The 22,132-nt window shown below is 38.6% G+C and overlaps 1 protein-coding gene across 1 annotated transcript in view; it reads left to right on the forward strand.

The window, feature by feature from the left end:
* Positions 1–12,682, forward strand: part of TMEM156 (transmembrane protein 156) — a 49,017-nt gene extending 36,335 nt beyond the window's left edge. Inside the window, exon 6 of the mRNA XM_059067097.1 lies at positions 12,573–12,682. Coding sequence (XP_058923080.1) covers positions 12,573–12,682 — 110 coding nt within the window. The remainder of the gene's footprint in view (positions 1–12,572) is intronic.
* The last annotated feature ends 9,450 nt before the right edge of the window (positions 12,683–22,132 follow it).

Below are 22,132 nucleotides of genomic sequence, written 5' to 3' on the forward strand. Positions count from 1 at the left end.
TTCTACTGTTGGAAATCCGTTTTGTTCACTAGACTCAACCAGGTCAAAACTCAGACCAGGGTTCTTTTTAATTTTTTAGGCTCTGCTAAGGTTCTTGGAAAAAGTCAAAGAAATATTGGGTTTAGAGATTTGACAAATTCATGAAAAGACTTCTGTGAGGTTTTAAAATACTTCTGACTGCTTCTGCTGACTTAACTAGTGTTGCTGAATTAATATGTTTTGAAAGAAACCCTATTTCTCAGTGTAAAACTAGAAAAAAATTCCACCTGTTTTAGCTATTCTAAAGAAGGTATAAAAATGACAAGATATCCTACCTTTTTGCCTTTTTATCAATTTTCAGAAGTTTTCCTATTAGCATGTAACTTACATGACTTTGGATACTAGGAGAAATAGAAGATAACGTACCACTAGAGAGTTACTCCGGACTAGCTGTCATTTTGACAGATAATGGCTTTCTGAATTATGGTTATACCATACTATAAAACATCAGCAAACCTAAGGAATAAGCAAATGATGAGCAGTTTGGCTTTCCAACCAAAAGATCTCTGTTAATTTTCTTTGATAATTATTTGGTTTCATGAATAGGCTCTTTTGAGATTTTAACCTTTAAAAAGAATTATCTCCAAATCTCGAATTCTGGAAGGTTATAAGATGTTTTGTCAGGGAGGAAGGGTTGTGGGAAGGGATAGTTAGGGAGTTTGGGATTGACATGTACACGCTGCTATATTTAAAATAGATAACCAACAAGGACCTACTGTAGAGCACAGGGAACTCTGCTCAATATTTGGCAACAAATGGGAAAAGAATTTGAAAAAGAATAGAGACATGTATATGTATAACAGAATCACTTTGCTGTACACCCAAAACTAACACAACATTGTTAATCAACTATACTCCAATATAAGATAAAAAGTTTAAAAAAAGATGCTTTGTCAAAGATGTCTAAACAATTATTTGCATAGTAAGTTCATTCTGAAGCTTTTTCACTGCTGTGGCCTCTCCCGCCGCGGAGCGCAGGCTCCTGACGCAAAGGCTCAGAGGCCATGGCTCACAGGCCCAGCTGCTCCGCGGCATGTGGGATCTTCCCAGACCGGGGCACGAACCCGTGTCCCCTGCATTGGCAGGTGTACCCTCAACCACTGCGCCACCAGGGAAGCCCCATTCTGAAGCTTAAATGCGCATCAGAATTAACCATCAAAGGCTCCTGGACCTTTATGAAAGGAGATTGTAATTCAGTAGATCTGGGGCAGGGTCCTAGAACCTGCATTTTAAATTACTACCTCTGGGGATTTTCAAGCCAAGGCTCTGTTGATAACTTTATTCGTTTTCTATTGTGTAACAAATTATCACAACCTTAGGGGCTTAAAACAACACATGTTCATTATATCACAGTTTCTGTGGGTGAGAAATTTGGGAACAACTTTGCTGGATCTCAGGGACTCAGAAGCTTGAAATCAAGATGTGAGCTGGCCTGTGTTCTCATCTGGAGGCTCTCCTTCCAAGCTGGTTCAGGTTGTTGGCAGAATTCCTTTCTTTGAGGCTGTAGACTAAAGGCCCTGGCTTCTTAACTGGCTCTCAGTCAGAGGCCACTCTCAGGTCCTAGAGGCCAGCTGTAGACCCCTGCTACATGACCCTTTCCATAGACAGTGCAGACATGGCGGCATGCTTCCTGAGCCCAGCAAGGGATGCTCTCTGACCCCAGGGAGGGCCCAGTCTATTAAAAGCTTTCACCTCTTTAAGTCAGACCCACCCAGGATAGTCTCTCTCAAAATCAACTAATTTGGGATGTTAATTACGCCTGCAAAAGCTCTTCATCTTAGTGTAACCTAGTCACCAGAATGAGATGCTATTTACCGCCCTGCCCACGCTCAAGGGAAGGGAGTCACGAGGGTGGCCATGTACACCAAGGGTGGGAATCTGGGGGCTGTTTGAGATCCTGCTCGCTACAGCCACCCTTGAGAAGCACAGATTTCAGAGGACAAAAATCACAGATGCCTGGGAACTTTCAGCGTGACACAGATAAGGCTGACAGATCTAGTCTCATAGGTGCAGTTGGTTCTTACCGACAATAAAATAAAAATGGAAAGACTGGTCTTGTTTTCCCACCTTTGCTCTAATCAGTCAGGAAAGCTTTGTCATTTACTCTTTACAGCTAAAGGCTCCATAGGAAAAAATGTGGACTTTGGTGGTGATTTTAGCATTTCTATAGGAATGAAAGGGCCCTCGGTGTCTGCTGGACATGGCCTCAAAAAGGCATCTAGGGCTTCCCTGGTGGCACAGTGGTTGAGAGTCCGCCTGCCGATGCAGGGGACACGGGTTTGTGCCCCGGTCTGGGAGGATCCCACGTGCTGCGGAGCGGCTGGGCCTGTGAGCCATGGCTGCTGAGCCTGCACAGGCCCGGAGCCTGTGCTCCGCAATGGGAGAGGCCACAACAGTGAGACGCCCGCATAACGCAAAAAAAAAAAAAAAAAAAAAAAAAAAAAAAAAAAAAAAAGGCATCTATTCCCTTAAAGAGTAGTTGCTACCTTAATTTTTTAAATGTCTAGTTAAGACGGACACTCTTCTGAGAAAACTTACAAAACCTCACATCGGAAGAACAGAAAATCTAAACAAAAACATTATCATAGAAGAAATAGGAAATTTGTCAGTTATCTCTTAAAAAATAACAGGAACAGCAGTACATGGCGGAATTTTAACAATTTCTAAATAACAGATATTTCCAGTGGTATTTTAACTGTTATAGACCATAGAAAAAAAGGATGTTTCCTACATCTATTTATAAAATAAACATTTACATTCAAGCCCAAGGAAGATTGTGTCTAAAATGAAAGTATCAAGCAATCTTACTTATGTCTATCGATGCAAAAATCCTCAACAAATATTAGCAAAAGAATCCAGTAGCACAGTTTAAAAAAATATGCATACATACATACATACACCCACTCCTATGATCAAGTGGGGCTTATTCCACGAATATAAGAACAGTTCAGCATTAGGAGATCTATTAATATCACTCATCATATTAACAGATCTAAGGGAACGACTGTTGGATCATTTCTATAGATGATAAAAATGTATTTGATTATACGCACAAAAGAAGACTTAGAAGACCTACTTTTCTCATTATTTATTCTACAAACTTACTTCTAATTTTTAAAAGGCAAATATAGCTGTTATGCTATATTCAATTGATTTAAAACATTTCAGCATAGATAATATGATGTTACAGTTAAAAATTAAGCACACCACAAGGGTCTGAGCTATCAACCAGAGACTTTGCTAAGTAGAATGATGAATATTAGAAATGAGTTTTCATTAGTAAAATCAGTGGTAATCAAAGTTCGAATTGTATGTTCCTTGTTGAAATTACAGGCATTCAAGATTTGTTAGTTGGATAAATATTGTAGAAAAATGCTCTATGGCTGCACTAATGGGGTATGAGAACCCAGCCAACACTGTAACCTCTACTTTAGGAATCGTCCAACTCCTTGCACAGGTCCCTGGCTGCATGATGCCAACTGCAAGCCTAACCAAGTCCTACCTCTGGAGCATGTCCTGTCCTCCCCAAGTGAGCTGTGAAGCCCAAGTGACAGGGAGCATGGACTCACATCAAGCCTATACAGCAGGTTTTCCAAGCTGTGTCCTTGCCCTCTCTCTACTGGCTAACAAAAAAAAAACCTAATAAATGCCTGTATGTGAGGAAAAATTTCTCCTGGTGAGATTACCCATGCTCAGACTTTTTGGTGGTTGATTTTATCTACTGATAAGAACCTAAGGGTTGTGCATGGTTAGATTGGCTTAGGTCATTTCACAGCAATAGCTGTAGGGACTTTGTAAACCTTTAGTAAAACTAGTAAAATTAAAAACAATTTACCTAATGATCAAAACACCTAAGACTAAATTACAGAAAGCATAATTCATATAGTAAAATCTAAATTAAAAATCCAGAAACCACACACAAAAAGCAAAATGTATAAAATTTAGACAAAGTAAGGAAGATATAATGCTAAGTATAAACAATTGGGTATTTTGTATAAGTGTTATTTAATCTGTATTGTATACTTGAAATCTGCTAAAAGGATAGATTTTAAATTAAATTTCTCAACACACACACACAATGGTAACTATGTGGAGGTGATAGATAAGTTATTTAGCTTTATCGTGGTGATCTTTTCACAATGTATGTATATATCAAAATATCAAGTTGTATGTACACCTTATATAATTACTATTTTTCTATGTCAAAGATATCAATAAAGTTGTTAAAAATGAAAAAAATGTATTTGACACAATACCCATTCTTCATAAAAACACCTAATAAAAATAAGATAAATAGGTACTTCTGTAATATGATAAAATATATCTGTCTCAAACAAAAACTCAGAATCATGCTTAGTAGGGAAATACTAAAAGCATGCTTAGCTAAAGCCAGAAATCTTCAAGAATGTTCACTATTGCCACTTTATCTACAGTTATCCTAGAAGTACTAGTCAACACAATTAGATAAGAGGCAGAACTACAAGGTTCACAAGTTGGAAAGGATAGGTAAAATGATCACTTATTTTGCAGATGATATGTACCCAAAAAATCTAATTCCCTAAAAACATCTTTGAAAAGTTCAGTAAGGGGTAGGGTACAAAATTAATATAAAAAGTCAAACAACATTTATATATTTAAACAACAACCAGTTAGAAGATATACTGCATTTAAAACAGCTGCAGAAAATAAATAATTAGGAATAAACTTCATAAGAAATGTGCATGATCTTTCTGAAGAGAACTTCAGAAAAATGCTCCTGAGAGACATAAAAATGACTTGAAGAAAAGGAATGGTATATAATGCTCTTGAAAGGAAGATGAATATAAAAAGATGCCAATTTTTCCTAAATCAATAAATAAACAAGTTCATTTCATATCCCAATGAAAAATAAACTGTCAATAGTAGACAGGAAAAAAATGGACATAGAAGAATCAACAGGAGAAGTATCCATTCCATTATGGTACTGGTACAGACTAGATAAAAAAATCCAATGAAACATTAGAAAGTTCAGGACTTTAGTAAATGATGAAAATGGCATATCAAATCAGTAGGAAAGGGCTTCCCTGGTGGCACAGTGGTTGGGAGTCCGCCTGCCGATGCAGGGGACGTGGGTTCGTGCCCCGGTCCGGGGGGATCCCACGTGCCGCGGAGCGGCTGGGCCCGTGAGCCATGGCTGCTGGGCCTGCGCATCCGGAGCCTGTGCTCCGCAGCGGGAGAGGCCACAGCAGTGAGAGGCCCACGTACCACACACACAAATAATAATAATAATAATAATAATCAGTAGGAAAACAAAGAGATACTGAATGAATGATGTTGGAACAACTGAATAATCATCTAGGAAAAAAAAGTTTACTTAATCCAGAGCCCACACTAATACTGGATTAAATTCCATACAGATCAGTGATTTTAATGGAAACATGAAACCACAAAAGTAATAGAAGAAACAATGGTAGAATTCATTCACAACTAATGCAGAACTAATCATGACACAAAATTCAGCTAAAACACTAATAAATTTGACCCTGTGAAAAAGAATGTACACAGCAAAAGCAATTGGGGGAAAGTTATTTGTAGTTCATCACAGATAAGCAACCTTTCCTAGTATATAAGGAGCTTCTAATAATTGATGAAGAAAAGACCATAACCTAGTAGGCAAATGGGTAAAGGACAAGAATGGACTGTTTACAGAAAAAGGAAATACAAATAGTTCTTAAACATATGAAAGGTTATTTGGTCTCACTCAGACCAAATTCTTTAAAAAATTTTTTTCGTTGTTGTTTACTATGTGCCAGTAATATTGGTCACTTGGGTATAGGAGACACAGCAGTGAACCAAACAAAATAAAGATTTCTGCTCTCATGGAGCTTCATTCAGGTGGGAAAGCAAGTTGAAGCTACACTGAGATGCCACTTTCATCTATCAGATTGGCAAAAATCCAGAAGTTTGACATCACACTCTATGGCAAGGGGCAAGAGGTACTCTCATACTTTACTAAGGTAAACTGAGAGGCGAAACTGGTGCAACTTCCATGATAGGTAATTTGGCAATAACAGAGTTACAAATGTATAAGCCCTTTGAGCCAGCAATTCTATTTCTAGGAATTTATCCTATAGATTTACTCACATAGGAGAGAAATGGCATCTATATAATGTTTATTGCTTCTGTATTTACAAGATCAAAAATGATTAGACACCATCTAAGCAGACACCATCTAGGCTGTTTAAAGACATGGTGTTACATCCACTGTGGAATACCAGGAAGTTGTAAAAAGGAAAGAGGAAGCACTTATGTGGAAAGATCCCTAAGATATATCATTCATGATATATATGTATGGTATTCTACCAATTGTGTAAAGAAGGACAAAAACAACATTTTAATAATGCATATATTAAAGTACAAATTTATCATCTATCTATCTATCTATCTAGAAGAGAAAGAACTATGTGATATGGTGGGAAGTGATTGCCTGGGAGATGAGGTAAAAAGGAATATTCGCTGAATATCCCTTCATAGTTTAAAATTTTTTAATCAGGTAAATGTATTCCTTATACAGAAAATTAAATCCAAAAAATAAGTCTTTCTTATCAAAAATTTTTTTCTAATTAAAGGAATAACATTTTGAGAGAAGCTTTGACAGGATTTCCCTTTTGGTAAACTACACCAGTGTTTAATAATCTTCTTGGAAAAAAAAGCATAATATTCTTGATTATACTTAAATCTTCCTTTCTGATATCTCTTCTTAAGAAGCAACTACACAAGTTTCTCTTTAAATTAGAGTCACCTCATTTCCATCCATGTTCAGGGCTTTGTATAAAAAGTAGAGACATCTGTGAAGCAAAAAACCACATGTATTATGTAGAACTCAAGTTTCAATATAAAGACTAGAAAAGCAAGACCCAGGACCCCAGTGGAATAAAAGAGATACCATTGAGCTATGGACATCAAGTTTTACCTCCTATTTGAAGTCAGTTGAAGATAATATTAGAAGAATTTTATAAAGTCACAGAATCATAGCAAAGGAAGACAGGTTAGAGTTCCTCTAATTTGTAACTTTGCTTTTCGGTAAAATTGTCCCTGAAAGCAAGGATGTTATTTATTAATATTATTCTTAGGGACATATTTCAACAATATGCAAAGAAGGAAATGTTTGTACTTTCCAAACTAAAATTCTTTTCTTGCTACTTGACATTGTACCTTAAATTTTTTCTTTACTTTGCTCCTCCTTAACTATACTGCAGATCTTGTGCTCAGAAGGAGATGGGAGAGGAGAAATTGAAAGGACAGATACAGAGTTGAGAGAAATGGGTTAAAAGTGTCAGAGTTGAGAGGGCAGATGGCAGAAGCAAGAAGAACTACAATCCTGCAGCCTGTGAAACAAAAACCACATTCACAGAAAGACAGACAAGATGAAAAGGCAGAGGGCTATGTACCAGATGAAGGAATAAGATAAAACCCCAGAAAAACAACTAAATGACGTAGAGATAGGCAACCTTTCAGAAAAAGAATTCAGAATAATGATAGTGAAGATGATCCAGGACCTCATAAAGAACGGAGGCAAAGATCGAGAAGATGCAAGAAATGTTTAACAAAGACCTAGAAGAATTAAAGAACAAACAAACAGAGATGAACAATACAATAACTGAAATGAAAACTACACTAGAAGGAATCAATAGCAGAATAACTGAGGCAGAAGAACGTATAAGTGACCTGGAAGACAGAATGGTGGAATTCACTGCTGCAGAACAGAATAAAGAAAAAAGAATGAAAAGAAATGAAGACAGCCTAAGAGACCCCTGAAAAATATTAAACATAACAACATTCACATTATAGGGGTCCCAGAAGGAGAAGAGAGAGAGAAAGGACCAGAGAAAATATTTGAAGAGATTATAGTCAAAAACTTCCCTAACATGGGAAAGGAAATAGCCACCCAAGTCCAGGAAGCACAGCGAGTCCCATACAGGATAAACCCAAGGAGAAACACACCGAGAAACATAGTAATCAAACTGGCAAAACTTAAAGACAAAGAAAAATTATTGAAAGCAGCAAGGGAAAAACGACAAGTAACATACAAGGGAACTCCCTTAAGGTTAACAGCTGATTTCCCAGCAGAAACTCTACAAGCCAGAGGGAGTGGCATGATATACTGAAAGTGATGAAAGGGAAGAACCTACAACCAAGATTACTCTACCTGGCAAGGATCTCATTCAGATTCGATGGAGAAATCAAAGCTTTACAGATAAGCAAAAGCTAAGAGAATTCAGCACCACCAAACCAGCTCTACAACAAATGCTAAAGGAACTTCTCTAAGTGGGAAACACAAGAGAAGAAAAGGACCTACAAAAACAAACCCAAAACAATTAAGATTATGCTCATAGGAACATACAGAGTGATAATTACCTTAAACATGAATGAATTAAATGCTCCAACCAAAAGACACAGGCTTGCTGAATGGATCAAAAAATAAGACCCATATATATGCTGTCTACAAGAGACCCACTCCAGACCTAGGGACACATACAGACTGAAAGTGAGGGGATGGAAAAAGATATTCCATGCAAATGGAAATCAAAAGAAAGCTGGAGTAGCTATACTCATATCAGATAAAACAGACTTTAAAATAAAGAATGTTACAAGAGACAAGGAAGGACACTACATAATGATCAAGGGATCAATCCAAGAAGAAGATATAACAATTGTAAATATATATGCACCCAACATAGGAGCACCTCAATACATAAGGCAACTGCTAACAGCTATAAAAGAGGAAATAGACAGTAACACAATAATACTGAGGGACTTTAACACCTCACTTACACCAATGGACAGATTATCCAAAATGAAAATAAATAAGGAAACAGAAGCTTTAAATGACACAATAGACCAGATAGATTTAATTGATATTTATAGGACATTCCATCCAAAAACAGCAGATAACACTTTCTTCTCAAGTGCGCACGGAACATTCTCCAGAATAGATCACATCTTGGGTAACAAATTAAGCCTCAGTAAATTTAAGAAAATTGAAATCATATCAAGCATCTTTTCTAAGCACAACACTATGAGATTAGAAATGAATTACAGGGAAAAAAATGTAAAAAACACAAACATATGGAGGCTAAAGAATACGTTACTAAATAACCAAGAGATCACTGAAGAAATCAAAGACAAAATCAAAAAATACCTAGAGACAAATGACAATGAAAACACGACGATCCAAAACCTATGGGATGCAGCAAAAGCAGTTCTAAGAGGGAAGTTTATAGCTATACAAGCCTAGCTTAAGAAACAAGAAAAATCTCAAGTAAACAATTTAACTTTACACCCAAAGGAACTAGAGAAAGAAGAACAAACAAAACCCAAAGTTAGTAGAAGAAAAGAAATCATAAAGATCAGAGCAGAAATAAATGAAATAGAAACAAAGAAAACAACAGCAAAGACCAATAAAACTAAAAGTTGGTTCTTTGAGAAGATAAACAAAATTGATAAACCATTAGCCAGACTCATCAAGAAAAAGAGGGAGAGGACTCAAATCAATAAAATTAGAAATGAAAAAGGAGAAGTTACAACAGACACAGCAGAAATACAAAGCATCCTAAGAGACTACTACAAGCAACTCTATGCCAATAAAATGGACAACCTGGAAGAAATGGACAAATTCTTAGAAAGGTATAACCTTCCAAGACTGAACCAGGAAGAAAGAGAAAATATGAACAGACCAATCACAAGTAATGAAATTGAAACTGTGGTTAAAAATCTTCCAACAAAAGTCCAGGACCAGATGGCTTCACAGGTGAATTCTATCAAACATTTAGAGAACAGCTAACACCCATCCTTCTCAAACTCTTCCAAAAATTGCAGAGGAAGGAACAGGCCCAAACTCATTCTATGAGGCCACCATCACCCTGATACCAAAACCAGACAAAGATACTACAAAAAAAGAAAATTACAGACCGATATCACTGATGAATATAGATGCAAAAATACTCAACAAAATACTAGCAAACAGAATCCAACAACACATTAAAAGGATCATATACCATGATCAAGTGGGCTTTATCACAGGGATTCAAGGATTCTTCAATATATGCAAATCAATCAATGTGATACACCCTATTAACAAATTGAAGGAGAAAAACCATATGATCATCTCAACAGATGCAGAAAAAGCTTTTGACAAAATTCAACACTCATTTATGATAAAAACTCTCCAGAAAGAGGGCATAGAGGGAACCTACCTCAACATAATAAAGGCCATACATAACAAACCCACAGCAAACATCATCTCAATGGTGAAAAACTGAAAGCATTTCCTCTAAGATCAGGAACAAGACAAGGATGTCCACTCTCACTGCTATTATTCAACATAGTTTTGGAAGTCCTAGCCATGGCAATCAGAGAAGAAAAAGAAATAAAAGGAATATAAATTGGAAAAGAAGAAGTAAAACTGTCACTGTTTGAAGATGACATGATACTATACATAGAGAATCCTCAAAATACCACCAGAAAACTACTAGAGCTAATCAATGAATTTGGTAAAGTTGCAGGATACAAAATTAATGCACAGAAATCTCTTGCATTCCTATACACTAATGATGAAAAATCTGAAAGAGAAATTAAGGAAACACTCCCATTTACCATTGCAACAAAAAGAATAAAATACCTAGGAAAAAACCTACCTAGGGAGACAAAAGACCTGTATGCAGAAAACTACAAGACACTAATGAAAGAAATTAAAGATGATACCAACAGATGGAGAAATATACCATGTTCTTGGATTGGAAGAATCAATATTGTGAAAATGACTATACTACCCAAAGCAATCTACAAATTCAATGCAATTCCTATCAAATTACCAATGGCACTTTTTATGGAACTAGAACAAAAAATCTTAAAATTTGTATGGAGACACAAAAGACCCCGAATAGCCAAAGCAGTCTTGAGGGAAAAAAAATGGAGCTGGAGGAATCAGACTCCCTGACTTCAGACTCCCTGACTTCAGACTCTACTACAAAGCTACAGTAATCAAGACAATATGGTACTGGCACAAAAACAGAAACATAGATCAATGGAACAAGATAGAAAGCCCAGAGATAAACCCACGCACCTATGGTCAACTAATCTATGACAAAGGAGGCAAGGATACACAATGGAGAAAAGACAGTCTCTTCAATAAGTGTTGCTGGGAAAACTGGACAGCTACATGTAAAAGAATGAAATTAGAACACTCCCTAACACCATACACAAAAATAAACTCAAAATGGATTCGAGACCTAAATGTAAGACCAGACACTATAAAACTCTTAGAGGAAAACACAGGAAGAACACTCTTTGACATAAATCACAGCAAGATCTTTTTTGATCCACTTCCTAGAGTAATGGAAATAAAAACAAAAATAAACAAATGGGACTTAATGAAACTTACAAGCTTTTGCACAGCAAAGGAAACCATAAACAAGACGAAAAGACAACCCTCAGAATGGGAGAAAATATTTGCAAATGAATCAATGGACAAAGGATTAATCTCCAAAATATATAAACAGCTCATGCAGCTCAATATTAAAGAAACAAAGAATCCAATCCAAAAATGGGCAGAAGACCTAAATAGACATTTCTCCAAAGAAGAAATACAGATGGCCAGGAAACACATGAAAAGCTGCTCAACATCACTAATTATTAGAGAAATGCAAATCAAAACTACAATGAGGTATCATCTCACACCAGTTAGAATGGGCATCATCAGAAAATCTACAAATAACAAATGCTGGAGAGGGTGTGGAGAAAAGGGAACCCTCTTGCACTGTTGGTGGGAATGTAAATTGATACAGCCACTATGGAGAAGAGTATGGAGATTCCTTAAAATACTAAAAATAGAATTACCATATGATCCAGCAATCCCAGTACTGGGCATATACCCAGAGAAAACCATAATTCAAAAAGACACCCCAATGTTCATTGCAGCACTATTTACAATAGCCAGGTCATGGAGGCAACGTAAATGCCCATCGACAGATCAATTGATAAAGAAGAAGTGATACATACATACAATGGAATATTACTCAGCCATAAAAAGGAACAAAACTGGGTCATTTGTTGAGACGTGGATGGATCTAGAGACTGTCATACAGAGTGAAGTAAGTCAGAAAGAGAAAAATAAATATCATATATTAATGCATGTATATGGAACCTAGAAAAATGGTACAGATGAACTGGTTTGCAGGGCAGAAGTTGAAACACAGCTGTAGAGAACAAACGTATCGACACCAAGGGGGAAAGCCGCTGGGGGGTGGGGATGGTGGTGTGATGAATTGGGCAATTGGGATTGACATGTATACACTGATGTGTATATAATTGATGACTAATGAGGAAAAAAAAGCGTCAGATTTGCAGGCAGGAAATTTAGTAAGTCGTGGAAACTGCCAAAGTCCTGTCTAGGTGGAAGGCATGGTTCTCTTACTACAATTGGAATATACTGTGTCTATTTTCGCATTGCTCTTGACTAAATACAGACTAGAACAGCTCTCCTTCTCAAACAGCAGAGACCACACAGAGGCTGCCTATGGCTCATGTCAAGGACGCGCTTCCTCCAATACCAGAACTAGAAGTTACTTCCATGGCACATCAGGAAGATCAATATACACGGTGAGTGATGCTTCCGCTTTATTGACAATTTGACTATTCATTATAAACGTGAATAGATCCAAGGAGGTATGGTTTGCCCCAAACTGCATTTCTGTCTGGGTGTAGGAGATAGAAAGTGATGAACTTGCAAAATCAGTTCATATGAATTAGATGGCATGAAATAAAATCACTGTTTCCTCCAAGGTCTAGGAAGGACCAATAAACTAATCTCTTAGTCTGTTGAACAACATGTGCCCTGAGATGTCTGCTCATCTCTTGGTACTCTTTCCTGGGGTTGAGTCATAAGTCCAGCAGGCTAATCATTGTTTCACTTGGAACATGAGAAAAGAAAGAATGTAAATTTGTAAAGCAGAACTACTCACTGACTTTCAACTACTGAAATAAAAACTTCTCTAAATTTAATATTTGATAACATAGATTAATGCACATTGATTTCCATGTATTTGAATACAAAACTGTGATCAGAAGTGTCTTAGTAATCTTTTTCTTTCATTCAAGAAATATTTATTAAATAGCTATTTTGTTAAAGGCACTACTGATAACCACTGCAGGGGGTATAAAAATTATAATAGGGACAAGAAGGGAAACTAGCATTTCTTAGTATTCTTTTATTGTGCTTGGTGGTAATAGACTAGATCATTTACTGTTTACAATATTTGGGTCCTGGCAGGAAACTGATGGTATACTCATATTGAATAATTTGGGGAGAGTTTCATAAAGGGCCTATTAAGCCAGGATGTGGGAAAACCAAAAAAGGACAGTGCAGCATCGTAGGACTAGTAACTGGGGGCACTGCTACTGTCCCTAAGACTAAAGGGACAAGGAACTCAGAGAGACAGAGACAGAAGCACACACATACACACACAGAAGGAATATGTGGGGAGGGCTACCTGATAGGAGCTGTGGCTTTTGGTCATGGACACAGCAGCCTGTGGTTGCCCTGAGGAGAGAGAATGAATATCCCAACTTGGCTGTTATCCTTTTTTCCCAATGTCTAGTACTCCCCATTGGCCAAACCCAACCACAGCCAGAGGACACTGGCGCTAGACTGAGACAGTTCATATAGATTGGCCTCCCAGAGCACTAAGCAAAGTGGACAAAAGGGGAGGGCAGATCTGGAGAGACGACCAAAGGGATCCAGCATAGGTGGCCCAATACATCAAACTGGAAACTAAGTGCCAAGGAACACTTTGTCTTCAGGACTAGAGAGAGGCAGGTCTTCATGCTTGGGTCTTTAGTGCAATCAGGGTCTGCTGTTGGCTCAGAAATTCCTAGGGAGAATATAATGTCATCCTATAATTGTTTTAATGAAATGTTACTGGCTATTATGCTTGATATTTCTCATTCTGGTCCTCATTCTAGGATGCTCAAGCTTGCACGTGAAGAGCTCTCCTCTGTCCTTTTACCAAATACTTTTGGAGCACCTATTGTGTGCCAAGAATTCTGCTACTCATTGGCAAAATAACATGCAGTCAATCAGTGGAGGAATCAGATTAGGGAATCCCTAATTCCAACTGAGTGTTAAGTACCATGATGGAGGCACCCACAAGGTGGGGAGACCCACTCACTCAGAAGACATGATGCCTAGCATTTAATAGATGTCCAATAAATATTTAGTGGACATAAGTATTGAGTGAATGGATAACTCTCAACTTCGGTGTCTCTCTACTAGAATCATGGACTCCTGTAACCAAAAGAAACTTCTGTGAACACTTTCACTTTTATTTTATATAAGTGGAAAATAAGCCAAAAAAATATAGTGGCAGAGGCGGGAGGAGACCCTAGGTTTCCTGGGTCCTAGGCTGAGAAATTTATTACCACTAACCACACTGTCTACTTGGGGATATAAAGGAGGGTCCATGGCATAACACAGGATTGGAAAGAGCCCTTAATCAGTGACTTTAGGAAGTTTTTCGTGTTCTTATAAGACATAGTTTTAATAAACGGTTTAAAATTTTTTTCCACTAATTATTTTCAGGTCAACAACATTTTTGTGTGAATAATATTTGCCTTTTTTTAAATCTTCAGACTATCCTTATGAATTCCTCTGGGCAATTTGGACTGAACCCTTCTGAAGAGTACTCATAATTCTATTCTGGGAATGAGTAAACTGGTAATAGTTGGTCTAGCTGAGGATGCACAATAGGAACCAGTAGGAGTGCTGACTGGTTGATGGAAACTAACTCAACAGCACTCATTTGACCCAGGAGATCAAAGGAACAAGAGTTTTTTCAGTAAGGCAGTATGAGTCATGGAAAACAAGCTAATGAAACCCATGGAAAAAGCAAGAGAACACTTACTCTCTTTGTTTATCCATCATTATACAGGTTACACTAGCCCCAAGATTTTGATTTTGAGGAACCAAAAACAGAGTTGAGGATGCAAATCCTTTCTCTCACTGACCCACATTGCAGATCCTGATTTAATGTGTTTTTTTATATAGATGGATTGTTTCTATTTGGCAAATTGCTTAAGAGCACCTGGGTTGTTTGTTTATACATTTGTTTGCATCTGTAAATCTTTCCTCCTTTTGGCACTGGGATGTTTAAAAAAAATTCAAAATACCAAAATAAAATGAATTTAAGTGAAATACTTGAATGTTTAAATCTAATAACAACATGTTTCCTCTGTTTCTTTTGGCTTTCATCTTTTCATAGCTATCATTGATGTCAAGAATAATTATAGTTATTAATTACAGTAAAATCATATATAAAAAAGAGGACAGTTCTTAACATTGAAAAATACTTTCCAAAGAATTAATATTGTTAAAATGGCCTTACTACCCAAAGCAATCTACAGATTTAATGTGATCCCTATCAAATACCCATGACAGTTTTCACAGAACTAGAACAAATAATCCTAAAGTTTATATGGAACAATAAAAGACCCTGAATTGCTAAAGCAATCTTGAGGAAAAAAAAAAAAACCAAAGCAGGAGGCATAACCCTCTCATACTTCAGACAATACTACAAAGCTACAGTAATCAAAACAGTGTGATATTGGCACAAAAACAGACATATGATCAATGGGACAGAATAGAGAGGTCAAAAGTAAACCCACACACCTATGATCAATAATCTTTGACAAAGGAGGCAAGAATACACAATGGGAAAAAGACAGTCTCTTCAGCAAGTGGTGCTGGGAAAGTTGGATAGCTGCATGTAAATCAATGAAGTTAGAATACACTCTTACACTATGCACAAAAATAAACACAAAATGGCTTAAAGACTTAAACATAAGACATGACACCATAAAATTCCTAGAAGAGAACATAGGCAAAACATTCTCTGACATAAATTGTACCAATGCTTTCTTAGGTCAGTCTCCCAAGGCAATAGAAATAAAAACAAAAATAAACAAATGGAATCTAATGAAACTTACAAGTTTTTGTACAGCAAAAGAAACCATAAACAAAATGAAAAAACAACCTATGGAATGGGAGAAAATATTTGCAAATGATGAGACGAACAAGGCCTAATTTCCAAAATATACAAACAGCTCGTACAACTCAACAACAGAAAAACAAACAACCCAACCGAAAAATGAGCAGGAGACCTAAATAGACATTTCTCCAAAGAAGACATACAGATGGCCAACAGGCACAAGAAAAGATGCTCAACATTGCTAATTACAGTACGTCCCCTACACATGAACCTTCAAGTTGAGAACTTTCAGAGATGCGAACATGCGTTCACATGTCCAATCATGTAAGTTCATGTGTCTGGCATACCTTGTCACATGTGTGCATCCTCTACAAGTGGTTGTGCTTTTGTGTACTTTATTGTACAGTACTGTATAGAGTACAGTAGTACAGTATCATTATTTCAAGCCCAGGATGTCCAGAAGCAAGTGTAAAAGCAGTGGTATATAGCTGATTGTGTTAGTTGGGTACTTAGGCTAACTTCGTTGGACTTAGGAACAAATTGGACTTATGAATGCGCTTTTGGATGGGAACTTGTTTGTATGTAGGGGACTTACTGTATTAGGGAAATGCAAATCAAAAGTACAATGAGATATCACCTCACATTGATCAGAATGGCCATCACTAAAAGTTCTACAAATAATAAATGCTGGGGAGAGTGTAGAGAAAAGGGAACCCTCCTACACTGTTGGTGGGAAAGTAAGTTGGTGCAGCCACTATGGAAAACATTATGGAGGGTCCTCAAAAAACTGAAAATAGAACTACTATATGACCCAGCGATCCCACTCCTGGGCATATTTCCAGGCAAAACTGTAATTCAAAAAGATACATGCATGCCTGTGATAACCTAGAGGGGTGGGACAGGAGGGTTGGAGGGAGGCTCAAGAGGAAGGGCATATATGTATACATATAGCTAATTCACTTTGTTGTACAGCAGAAACCAACACAACATTGTAAAGCAACTATACTCCAATTAAAAAAAGAAAAAGAAAAAAAAAAGATACATTTACTACTATGTTCATAGCAGCACTATTCACAATAGCCAAGACATAGAAACAACCTAAATGTCCATCAGCAGACGAATGGATAAAGAAGATGTGCTGTATATATACAATGGAATACTACTCAGCCTTAAGAAAGAATGAAATAATGCCATTTGCAGCAACATGAATAGACCTAGAGATTATCATATTAAGCGAAGTAAGTCAGACAGAGAGACAAATACCATATGATATCACTTATATGTGGAATCCAAAATATGACACAAATGAATCTATCCACGAAATAGAAACAGACTCACAGACAGAGAATAGACTTGTGGTTGCCAAGGGGGAGTGGGTAGGGGAGGGATACACTGAAAGTTTGGGGTTAGTAGATGCAAACTATTACATACAGAATGGATAAACAACAAGGTTCTACTGGATAGCACAAGGAACTATATTCAATATCCTGAGATAAACCATAATGGAAAAGAATATCAAAAAGAATATATATGTATAACTGAATCACTTTGTGGTACAGCAGAAATTAACACAACATTGTAAACCAACCATACTTCAATTTTAAAAAGGAAAAGAAAACACCTTCTGAGAGTTAAGGTGGAACTTAATCTCCTGACGTCATGATATGGTTAAAATTGCTTATCTGAGTAGATTTTCAGAGTTTAACTGCAGGGTCAGATTTAACATTAAGCATCCTAACAGGAATGAATGTTTCAGCACACAGAGGTTTGTTTGGTACTCCAGGTTTTTTTGTTGTTGTTAGATCACAAGCTGAGATTCTAATTGTAAAATTTAGGGATTGAGGATTTGGCAAATGGGATTCTACTAGTCATACTTTTTCTTATTTGTATATCCCTGATTAATAGGTGAGTCAGGCTCAGGTCTGGGATACTTCAGCAGGAATTGAGGGATGTCACACTCTCTGAGGTATGGACCTTATACAGTTTCTGAGAAGTCAAATTATTATTTCCTTGCATATCACCTATTATGATCTGACAAATGACTTGGAAATCAATGGCAACTTGGCTTATAAAAGGCATGAATTAAGCTTCAAGTTCTGTTACATTGTGGAAGCTTTTAGAAGCTAATTTCACTTATTTATTAAAATACTAGACTTTAACAGAAACTGTGAAGCACTGAAAGATGTAGTGTTATGGGCTGTCCGCCCACAGCAAGCTTACAATGTGGTGGAGGAGACAGGATATGAATGCCACTAGTTATAATACTAGATGCAATGGTAAGATAAGTGTCATTAGCAGGCCCCATGCTTCATGCTGAGAGTTCACAGGCCAAAAGAACCATTGCCAGTGGGGGTAATCTGGTGGGCTTCTTGGGAAGGCCACTTTTGAGCAGGGTCTGGAAGATGGCTTTTCCAGTTCTCTCAGTAGAAGTCAAATCTCCCAAGTATACATGTTCTCAGCCCTCATAGCCCTTTTCATATTGGTCATTTACAATTATTTTTGTGGTTGTTAATTAATGTCTGTCTCCTTCTCTAGACTGGTTTTGCTCACCATACTATCCCTGGCAGCTGGTAGAATGCTCAGCTCACAGTAGGCGCTTAATAAATATTTGTTGGATGGAGAACTATTTCTTGAGCCTCCCTATGCATCAGGCACATTCCGTGTATACTCATTTCCTCCTCACAACTGCTCTCAAGACAGGTGTCATTGCCCCTGAGGAAGCTCAGGCCAAGGAAAGCTCACCAGTTTGCCTGCCATCTCTGGACTAATATTTGGCTCCAGTCAAGGTCTGTAAAACCGGTGCTGCTCCCAGGGCTCGCACTGCGGTGTGGAGATGGGACAAAGGGTGCAGGATCCTTGGAGGGGGTGCCTGAGAAAAGGACTCCCTCTGAGAACACCAGCGGCCTCTCTTCTGGGAGTGCAAGGAGGCTGGGTGAATCTGCCTTCGGAGGAGGCCTCTGATGGAACTGCCGCGGCATTGCTGGTCCTGCATGTCTCCCTCAGCCCCGCAGCTCTGCTCTCCTCCCTGCCCGCCCGGCTCCAATAAAAACGACCCTGTGTCCCTGGGTGCCTGGTGTGATGCCTGGCTTCCAGTCTACACAGCTGAGCCTAACTTTTAGCCCATCCCAGTTTTGAACTGGTTCCACAGCTGACATTGACCCACCTCGTGCCCCTTCCCTATATGACTTATAGCTTTGTCGTCGTGTGTTTGTGGCTCTCACCGCAGACTCTCCTTCCCAGCTGTGAGCTGCACTCGCCTCCTTGACCTCTGTGTCCTGCTCAGTAGCCGGGACCCCAGCACTCCGTGCAAAGGGGTTCAGGTGTGGACTGGAGGGGTAGGGAACCCGGCACCAGGCGGGGAGGCTGCCAGCGTTGCTCAGTCACTGAGCAGACACGGTGGAATTAAGAGTGGTAGAAAGAGGGACAGAGAGAGAGAGGATGTGAGGGGAGAATTGGTGGCACTTGGCAATGATTTGATGCAGGTGTGGGAGTGCGGGTGGGGCAGGAGAAGGCGGAGAGAAGAGGCACGGAGGGCACCCCTTCGGATCTCTATGTGGGGATAACAGCATTACCCGAATTTATAGCTGCTAGCTTGGCTTTCTAGAAGATGCCCCCTGCATCCTTAGTCACCCTGGATGGAGCAGTCATTCTTCAGACCACCTTGCTCCTTCTGTCTCCTTTCTGACAGTCACATCTGCCTTTTCCTTCCATCTGTAGAAATCCTCTCCACCCTTCAAAGGCAGAAAGGCTACCTTGTCCATGGAGCGGCCCCTGCTGACCGCAGCTGGAATAATGTCTCTTTTCTGTACTTTCCCAGCATTTAGTCCTCTTGCAAAGTACTTCTCCATCCTGCCTCACACCACAACCATTGTACTCAAGTCTGTTTCCCCACCAGATTGTGAGGAGACTTGGAACCACATCTTCTCCAGCTTCTGAGTCCCCAGGGACAGGTACTCACTTCTCCCTACCCGCTTCTCCCTCGCAATGCTCATCAGTGGAGTTTGACAGATGTTGGCTGTAAATTCAGCACAGTGGTTACCTCTAAGGCGATGGGGATGGGGCTGGGCAGCTACACGCCAGGGACTTCTAACACAACTGTCCTGTTCTGTTATAAACTTGGTGGTGGGTATATGGGAGTCATTGTGTCACGATTCTATGTAGCTTACATATATTTTAAAATATACATTTGTACCTACACAAAATTTAATAAAACCAAATTTTACAAAGGATAAATATCGTATAAATTGCATCTTCCTCTCTCCCTCTGTCAGAAGATAGCTCTGTCTCTCTCCCAACTATATTTCTTTCCCTTCATGTAAAACATGGTAGAAGAAAGACTTCGAATCAATTTTCTGACAGTTGATTCTCATGATCTGATTTTGTTTACTTCCTTCCCTGTCTATTTTTTATTTTACTTCTCTTTTCTGTCTGTATCTTTCTTTCTTCTTCTTCTTCTTTTTTTTTTTTTCAGTACGCGGGCTTCTCAGGCTCAGCAGCCATGGCTCACAGGCCCAGCCGCTCCGCGGCATGTGGGATCTTCCCGGACCGGGGCACGAACCCACGTCCCCTGCATCGGCAGGCGGACTCTCAACCACTGAACTACCAGGGAAGCCCTGTCTGTATCTTTCTTAACCAACTACTGGTACTATTCTGACGGGTAGCAGTCTTAGGATAATGAGTGGAAGGAAATTCTTACATTTTTAAAATCCAAATAAGGTATGTTATTGATTAACTGAGAGATATGACAACAAAAGATGTATTTAAAAATCCTCCATGAACTGGGAATCATGTACTTTAGTAAAGATAGGGTAGTCTAGAAGCTTCTATAATTTGAAGGACAAGATGAAGTGTGCATGAAAGGGCACGGAGCAAAACAGGACATTTTGGCAAAAAATAATACTCACAAAATTCTTTGGATGAGTTATTTTTTCACCTGAGAGTTAAGGCTGTTTCCAGAGAAAAATATGGAGATAAATGTATTGCTTATTGAAAGAATATCATTTTGAGGGTTATAATTGAGGTACTTTCATCTGCAAATAATAGCATGTCCAAATCAAAATGACAGAAATTATAAATTAAATTATTGTCTTACCTAATAGAAATTCTGAATAGGGTGCTTCCCAAGTTGGTGAATTCAAGAACTCACATCATCGAGCACGCAGGTTCTTTCCTCCTTTTCCTCTCTGCCACCTTCAACTTGTTGGCTTTTGCCTTCAGGCTTCCCCTCTTATGGTTTCAAGAAGAGACTGTATTAAATGGTGGTGCCACAGCACCAGCCATCAGCACATTCTTATACCACAGTATCCTTTTTAAGAGTAAAGAAACTTTATAAGAAGACCCCTCCTGGAAAGATTTCTCCTCATGTCAGAGTATCTAGAATTGGATCACAGACCCACCCTTAAACCCACCAGTGACAGGACAGGGGGTTGGGACCATTATGACTAGTTTAGAAGAACTCAGATTTGCTTGGTTTTTAAACAGGGGAGAGGAATTGACCATCAGAATGAAAACAGGGCTCTGTAAACATGGAAGAAGAGGAAATGACTATTGGGTGGCTCTGGGAATGTTCCTCCTCAATTCCAAGGAGATGTGCAGAGAGAAACTGATTGAAGACAAAACACAGGCTTGTTTATGTTCCCCCCAGAACAATCTCTTGGGGGCATGCCAAGGCTGTTTGCCAAGCATGTGTCATTGCCCAACATTTCACGATGTGTGTCAACAGTGTTGTCCTGGGGCCATAATCTCCCTCCAAAGACATGTCTATTTTCAGATGGACTGTGAAAATAACCCAACAATTTCCACATAGAAAAGTGATATCAGTGTGTGATATTACAAAGGCAGGCACAACATTTGTAGTGAAGAGCTGCATGGTCGTCATTACCTTTCTTTCGTGGCCTTATACGACCTTCCTCTTAGGAATTCTCTCTCATCCATTGAATGATGTCTTGGCAAGACTGCAAATCATGGTTTCTTTCCCATTGGCCAAGGGGTGACATATGACCGGAGCTAGACCAATTTGACCCACTTCCTTAGGACTTTGATTTATAGCGACATGAGGGTGGAAAAAAAGA

Source organism: Kogia breviceps, chromosome 6 (assembly GCF_026419965.1).
Source record: "Kogia breviceps isolate mKogBre1 chromosome 6, mKogBre1 haplotype 1, whole genome shotgun sequence".
In the NCBI taxonomy this organism is placed as follows: domain Eukaryota; kingdom Metazoa; phylum Chordata; class Mammalia; order Artiodactyla; family Physeteridae; genus Kogia; species Kogia breviceps.